Source organism: Bos indicus x Bos taurus, chromosome 13, assembly GCF_003369695.1.
Source record: "Bos indicus x Bos taurus breed Angus x Brahman F1 hybrid chromosome 13, Bos_hybrid_MaternalHap_v2.0, whole genome shotgun sequence".
NCBI lineage: Eukaryota > Metazoa > Chordata > Mammalia > Artiodactyla > Bovidae > Bos > Bos indicus x Bos taurus.
This window is the reverse complement of record NC_040088.1, coordinates 53,707,369-53,715,297: the sequence shown is the minus strand read 5'-3', so window position 1 is coordinate 53,715,297 and position 7,929 is coordinate 53,707,369. Positions and strand designations below refer to the sequence as shown.

Here is a 7,929-nt window from a genome sequence, read left to right as displayed (position 1 = left end):
TACAGTCCACAAATAGGAATCTCATGATGCAGCCGACGCCAGGCTTTTGGGGTGGATGTGAGGTCCACACAGGAACAGCTCGAAGAGTTTCTGAGCCCTCCGCTGGAAGAGGGTGTTGACTTCTTCGTGGAAGGCTTCTGTCTTTAGGCAACACTTAGTACAGAGGAGAATCACCTTTACTTTCCAAAGTTTTCCAGATTAGAAATCAAGCTAGATTTGTTTTTCATTAAACTTTTTATTTTGAGGGAACTGTAGATTCACATGGGGTTCTAAGAAACAACACAGAGCTCCCCAGTTTCCCCAGATGGCAACATCGTGAGAAATTCTAGGGTCACCGGCCAATCAGGGGATGACATTGATACAGAACATCCCATCACCGCTGGATCCCTCCTGCTGGCCTTTTAACATCCTCCCCCATTCCCCTCCTCCTTGGCAATCACTGTTCAGTCCTCAAGGTTTGTAATTTTGCCAATTCAAGAATGTTACATAAACAGGATCATACAATATACAACCTTTTGGGACTGGCTTTTATTTCACCCAAAATAATTCCCTGAAAATTCATCTAGTTGATCCAAAATTTTTTTTCTTAAGTCACATGAAATCAATCTCTCACACAACACCAAACCTACACCCTTCAGCAGGGGACAGGCACCCAGTCTGGAAAGATTTCTAGCCTGTGGAATCTCAAGCAGATGTTAGGACTCTGAAAATGAGACCACCTTCTTTCAGAGAGCCTGTGGACAGCCAAGTGAGACTGCAAACTGGTCCAACAGACACTCCAGATTCTGCATTTTCACTCTGATAAAACTGGACTTCAGAGGCATACTGCACAGTCTGTCATCACCAGCTACTACCTTTCAGCCTGACGTTTTTGTCTTAAGCGTAGAAACTTGAATAGTTGATAGCCCGTGACAGCTTTTATTCTTTCTTTGAAGAGTTTGAGATAGACTCATAAGTTTATTTTTTAAAGTTTTGTTGCTTGCTATCAGGTTTTATATAGTATACACTTTTAAATTAAGGTAGGATAATTACAGGTACCTCATTCAATTCTTACCCTCTGAGATCAACATTTTCCCCTTACCCTACAGATGAGCTTTAGCAAAGCTTCAGTAACTTGCCTTGGGTTACCTATAAATCAGTCACTGAAGGGAGCCTGGAGCCGGGTGTGTCTGTATTGCTGAGGCTCGTGTTGGTGTGAACCCCAAAGCTACACAGTGAAACAAAGACCCTTGTGATTAGTTCTTAATAATCTGTGCCGATTATACCAGTAAGACCACTTCACTGCAGAAAAAACAGAGGAGTCAAAAGAACAAGCAATGATTAATGTTTTTGTGTACACACTACCAGAGCAACACTTTAAAAAGAACTCTTAAAAATTGCCTGGTTTTAGAAAGTAAAGTTTCGTTAAACACGTAGTTTCAGCATACCTCTAATTCAGAATGACAAGTCATGTTACCAGCAAAAATATTGATGACCCATCAAGAGTCACAGTGCATTTCTCCCCTAAGTATTAGGTCACGATACCATTATGAAGGCTTCAAAAGGAAAATTCTCTCACGGGCTGGATTCTAGATTCCGTATTTTTCTATTAGCTCTTTTGCTTTAGAAATATAGGCATTCATGGCATCTTCCTTTGATAATCCTAGAAAGATACAAACAGGTTGACTCACCGACCGATGTATGTGGAAATTAAGAAGGTTCGTGTAACATTTAAAAAACTAACTACCTTTTTGAAGGTTCCAGGCTTCCCACTTAGCCTTTCCTTTTAGATCTAACAGTGCTGGACACTCTGCCAAAAGAAGGACAGATATTCACAGGATTACTTGTTATTTTATGCTTCTACACTGTTCAATAAAGTGTACTGTTATTTTTAAATATGACAGCACAATACCAATATCTATGTCTCCAATTACAGACTGTTTGTAGAGTCCATAGAGCTCTTTTAATTCCTCATCATCTGGCCTGGTTTTCAGCTTCCTCACGTCTTTGGCCGCCTTGTCAAAATCAGCCTAAAACAAAAAGACACAGTGCATTTGCTAACTTTTGGCAGGTTTATTTGCTTCAGGGGAACTTAAAGAGGACAGGAAGCTTTCAATCAGAAATGAACTATTACTGCTCTGGTTCCACCAGAATTATTCTTATTTTAACTTGTGGATACTTCCTCTGGTCCTTACCTGTTACATGGACAATGCACCTATGTATTTGATACAGAGGACAAAATAAAATTCTTAATATTTAAAATGTTTATCTAAATGTTTAAAAACTGAAGAATACATAAATAAATGGAAAGATATTCCCTGTTCATGGATAGAAAAAGTTAACAGTAAAATGTTCATCTTACCCAAAGTCATCAACAAACTCAATGCAATTCACTATCAAAATTCCCATGGTATTTTTCATAGAAAGAGAAAAAGTAATCCTAAAATGTGTATGGCAGAGAAGGCAATGGCACCCCACTCCAGTACTCTTGCCTGGAAAATCCCATGGATGGAGGAGCCTGGAAGGCTGCATGCAGTCCATGGGGTCACTGAGGGTAGGACACAACTGAGCGACTTCCCTTTCACTTTTCACTTTCACGCATTGGAGAAGGAAATGGCAACCCACTCCAGTGTTCTTGCCTGGAGAATCCCAGGGACAGGGGAGCCTGGTGGGCTGCCATCTATGGGGTCACACAGAGTCGGACACGACTGAAGTGACTTAGCAGCAAAATGTGTATGGAACTATAAAAGCTAAAGCAATCTTGAGAAAGAAGAACAAAGCTGGAGGCATCACAATTCCTGATTTAAAATAATATTACAAGCTATATAGTAAGCAAAATATATGGTATGGTACTATATGGTACTGACATAAACAGACACAAAGATCCATGGAACGGAGTCAAGACCCCAGAAATAAACCCATGCATATATGGTCTATTCGTTTATGACAAAGGACCCAAGAATATACAGTACAGAAAGGACAGTGTCTTCAGTCAACAATTCTGGGAAAACTGAATACACATGCAAAAAAATGAGACTGGACTCCATCTTACACCACATACAAAAATCAACTCAAAATGAATTATAGACTTGAACATGAGATTTAAACTGTAAACAACTAGAAAAATACATAGAATGTTCCTTGACATCATTCTTAGCAATGATTTTTGGATGTGACACTGAAAGCAAAACTAGTTAAAATGAAAATAAACACAAGAGACTACAGCAAACAAATAAGCTCCTGCACAACAAAGGAAACCATCAACAAAATGAAAAGGCAGCCCACTGAACGGGACAAAATATTTGCAAACTGTATATCTGATAAGGGGCTAATTTCCAAAATACATACAGAACTCATATGACTGAACATCAAAAAAAAAAAAAGCAAAACAATCTGATTTTAAAAGAGTCGGGAGATTTTTCCACAGAAGATATATAGGGACCTGAAATGATGCTCCACATCATTAAGCATCAGGAAAATGAAATCAAAACAACAATGACATATCGCCCCATATCTGTAAGAACGGCTATGATCAAAAAGGCAAGAAATAGCCAGTGCTGATGAGGATGTGGCGAAAAGGGCACCCTATACACCTTGGTGGGAATGCAAATTGGTGCAGCCACTGTGGAAAACAGTGTGAAGCTTCCTCAAAAAAATTTAAAAAAGAACTACTATATGATCTCACAACCCACTTTGGAGTATTTATCCAAAGGAAATGAAATCAGTTTCTTGAAGAGACATCTAAATATACTAAAATGTGTCAATACTAATGGCCTCTATTGGTAAGTTTCCTGTTCTTTAAAAAAAACCATCAATACTCTCCAAATTTCCCATAATGTGTACATATTGTATCTATAATAAGGACAAAGTTAAAATGCTACATCACTGCCCTCAGCTTCCTAAGGGCAGGACAGGGAGACACTGTCCAGGAGGTATAAGGATCCTTCCCTTCAGGGTTGGCAGGCATCTCGGGTGTTCTATCTGCTGTGAAGTCCCGTGCCATCTTCCAATGACAGCAACTCAAGTCCTTTTGGCAAGCTAAGCCTTGATACGAATTCTAAGGCTTTTCAGAAACCATGCTAAGTCCCTGCCTTCCAGGAAGGAGTTTTTGGAAGACTGTGCTTCATGTTTTGAGGGGTATGGAACCATCTGACAAGCTCATGAAAGTCTTGGACCCTCTCCAAAGTGGAGCCCTTGACCATTTCCCAGGCAATTTCAGGGGTCCCCTCTATAATCTCTCACCAGGCAGAGAAGAAAAACCCATTCCAGAGCAGGGCCCAGGGCCAGTCCGTCTCTCCAGCATGCCCTTCCCTGGCCCCCAACGTGGTACACTTGTGTTCTACATGGCAGTTTTGATGTGCCTTCTCCCAGCCCAACCACGATGAGCCGTGGAAGGAAAAACATCGGGCTCGCATCAGGATCCTGGATTTTAATTCTAGCTTGGAGACACACTGCCCTGGGACTCTGTGTAAGCAATGGAGAGATTTGGCTTCAGCTCAAAAAAAAGGCATCAGCCTCAGCTGGGAAGCACGAGGATGAAACAAGAATAAGACCGTAAATATTCTTGACTTCATTCTGCTGACTCTGCCGGCCCAGAGCTCACCACTTGTATCACACTATTGATTCAATATGTATTGAACACTTCTGAGGGGCCAGGCCTTGGGAGAGCAGACTGGGATGAACAGGGCAGCCAGCTTTCACAAAGCTCAGCGTCCTGTAGGAGATGAGTGGGTCACAGTGATCATGTGATACTTGCTCAAGCAGAGGAGCAGTGGGTGCCCTGGGACCACAGAGAAGGGAGTAGTCACGAGGGTGGAAGGCACATTCTTAGAGGAGATGATGTTTAGCTGAGCCTGGGGAGGGGTCAGTGCCTAGGGGATGGACAGAGACAGGGAAGGGGGTTCCAGGCAGCCCCAACAGTATTTATTAGGGCTCAGCACAAAGGCTGGTGGGAATGTATTTGTTCCCCCCAAGTATTCAGAACAGAGGATAGGCACAAATGTTCATCTCAGTAGCAAGAGCCTTGCCTTAACAGAGTGCTGGCAGGTGGTAGGAGCCCATCTGAGCCCTGTACCTCCTTGTTGAATACATGAATGAAAAGTGAGTAGATATTAGGAGAGTCTGAAATCATCATAGGTGAGAAACAGATTTTTTTTTTCTTTTAATCTTTGGCCACACCTCACCACATGCAGGTTCTTAGTTCCCTGACCAAGGATGGAACCTACACCCACTGCGGTGAAGCACAGAGTCTTAACTACTGGACCACCAGGGAAATCCCAGAAACAGGGATTTAAAGGTACAGTCATTTACACTTAATTCCAAGAACTCTGAGCCAAAGGGAAAGTTGGATGATGTTCCCGTGCTGCTGCAGAGCTGGGCTCGCAGCTTTGGGTGAGGAATTTAAACCTCCGCTAAGCTCACTCTGCTGGAGTCGGGTCCTCAGCACCCTGGCTGAAAGCTGACCCACTGGATTTCCCCTGCACCTGTGCCTGAAGGGTCTTCAGAACAACTCCCTTAAAACCTCTCCTCACACCCTCTCCCGTTCATGTTTTCACAAGGCCTCCGACCCCACCCTTGGTGTAGCAGTGACCCTGGTGTCACCACTGTCCCATGGGGTACACCCTGCCATGTACCCAGTGCAGACAATTTAAAAATTTTAAAGAATATTTAGTAGTGACAAAAAGCTCATAGTACAAAAAGAGAGAGGGAGCAAGCAAAATTATATAAAAAGCAAAGTGTGTGTATAAACATTCACATATCACAGAGATGTTTCTCGAACACTTGAGAAAGTAACTTAGTGCTACTGTGATTATCACTTGGGTGAAGGAATGCCTGATGTTTTACTTTATATTATGGGCTTCCCTGGTGAAGAATCCGCCTGGTTTCATATCTGGGTTGGGAAGATCCCCTTGAGAAAATAGCTGCCCACTCCAGTATTCTTGCCTGGAGAATTCCATGGACAGAAGAGCCCTGGCGGGTCCATGGGGTCACAAAGAGTCGGACAGGCCTGAGAGACTAACACTTTCCCTTTTTTCCTTCATATTTGTTCTCTTTCTCTCAAATTTCCACCCTGAACGTATATATTTTTTTCCCTCTAAAGATCATAAGAACAGTATTTTAAGATCGTGGTTTTCCAGATCTCTGCACTTGCCTGGGAGAACCCCTAGACGTGCCCAAGGAGCAAGGTAAGGCCGCAGCCGCCCACACCTCCCTCTCCACGATAGCAAGAGAGCGCTGGGCAGGCCCACCGGGTCCGCCGGGAGCAACGCCGCGCCCGCCCTCCCCCCGCCCGTGCCGGGTTTGCGTCTAACCAGTCCCCGGGGTTCACAAGAGTTGCTATAGGGAGCCCGGCACGCCGTCAACTGAGTGCACCGGTGCGGACTACGCGCAGTAAGGGGGCGCTGAGCATGGGGTGGGCGTGTCTCGGGGGTCCCCTCGGACTGCCACCGGGGACAAAGGCGACTGGCAGCAGCAGCCCGAAGCGGCGGGTCAGAGATGCGCCTCGCCCCCGGCGGGCCGTCACGCCGGCCCCACGCCCCACTCGAGCGCTTTTCTCCGGGACGGACGCTCCTCCCCGCCCCCAGCAGTTTTAGCACACCCAGCTCACCTGCAGGGACATGGCGGCTAAACCTGGACGATGCCTGTCTCCAAGCGCCGGGTTCCCGGGACCCCGCGCCCAGAGGCTCCTTAAAGGGCAGAGAGCCTCCGCCCGCCGGCTCCTGTTGGTCGCGCTGCCGGGCCCGGCCTATGCCCATTGGTCGCTGGCCCGCGAGGGCAAGGCTGGGCGGTGAGTGACACCCTCCGGGCCCGCTGGGCCGCGCTCTTCTCCCAGCCCAAGCCCTACAGAGAGTTGTACGCTGCCAGAGGTTACAACTGGCAAGGCGCAGGGAAGAGAATACAAATGAGCTCCTCTCTGCCCCTGACTCGCTGTATTCATTCTCTAGAAGTTGTTTGCAGGAAATCCTGAGAGGTCTCTCTAGGGCACTGACCTCACTTGGGATTCCTTTTGATATATACCTCTGTCCTCTGCATGATTCTTAGAACTTAGATGGCAGACAGCCTTTATCTGATGTCTCTGTCTCCCGACCCGTCTTTAGGCACAGCCCATCAGGAATGAAGAGGTAGTTTGCCTCTTTTCTTCTCGTTATAAAAGGAGAGCCACTTACATTCTGAACACGCTCTGCAACCATCCCAGCTGGATTTCAATTAGGGTAAAAAAAAAGCACAGGACTCTTCAACATGACCCGGTTCTCGAAGGGCACAAACCCATTGTCACTCCAAATCTGCAGACACAGAACGGGGTTGTAATTCACATCTGATTAAATTTTCATAGAACTGGAACTGCATTTTCTGGTCATCTGAGGAGTTCATTACATAGAAGTCTTCCTGGAGCAAAGTGATTGGAAGAAAGGGCAAACTCAGTTTTAAGAAAGCTATTGATTTGAAATGTCTAACAATGTAAACAAGATACAGGAGTTCAAGGCCCTAAAACGGTTTGCCTTGTTTTCGCATAAGAAACAGTTTACCTTGTTTTTGCATAAGATTACACTTAAAAATTATTTGCTACATCTTCACGTAAATCCCTTGGTTTTTTATTTTCTCCTCAAAACTATTTTCATGGTGAAATCAATGAGTTTCCAAATAAAGGACAAAAAGCAAATTTTAGAACAATATACTGAAAGGAGAATTCCCTGGTGGTCTGGTAGTTAGGGCTCTGCGCTTTCACTGCTGAGGGCCAGATTGGATCCCTGGTGGGGGAACTAAGATTCCACAAGCCATGTGATGTGGCCCCCCAAAAAGAAAAAGAAATTCCCTTTTCTGTCCTTGGCAGAACTTTTTTCAAAATTTCCCAACGATGAGAAGCACACTAAAAGGCACAATGAAAATAGCAGCTGAAGAAGAGCAAGTGCTCTGTCTGCTAGGGAAAGCCCTCTTTATCAGTGTGTGTCA

General features: G+C 44.8%; 1 protein-coding gene across 1 annotated transcript; it reads right to left on the bottom strand.

The window, feature by feature from the left end:
• Positions 1-215: 215 nt before the first annotated feature.
• On the bottom strand, positions 216-6,688 carry ACBD7 (acyl-CoA binding domain containing 7). The gene is made up of 4 exons (XM_027559873.1): positions 6,587-6,688; positions 1,892-2,009; positions 1,727-1,789; positions 216-1,642 (listed from the first exon to the last, which is right to left on the bottom strand). The coding sequence occupies exons 1-4, from the start codon at positions 6,596-6,598 to the stop codon at positions 1,569-1,571; spliced, it is 267 nt and encodes an 88-aa protein (XP_027415674.1). The 5' UTR covers positions 6,599-6,688; the 3' UTR covers positions 216-1,568.
• Between the last annotated feature and the right edge of the window lie 1,241 nt (positions 6,689-7,929).

Excerpts from the sequence above, each read along its gene's own strand:
- ACBD7 (XM_027559873.1), bottom strand. Across the intron at positions 1,790-1,891 it reads AATTGGAGACATAGATATTG|AGTGTCCAGCACTGTTAGAT; the intron begins GTATTGTGCTGT and ends TTCTTTTGGCAG. Across the intron at positions 1,643-1,726 it reads AGCCTGGAACCTTCAAAAAG|GATTATCAAAGGAAGATGCC; the intron begins GTAGTTAGTTTT and ends GTATCTTTCTAG.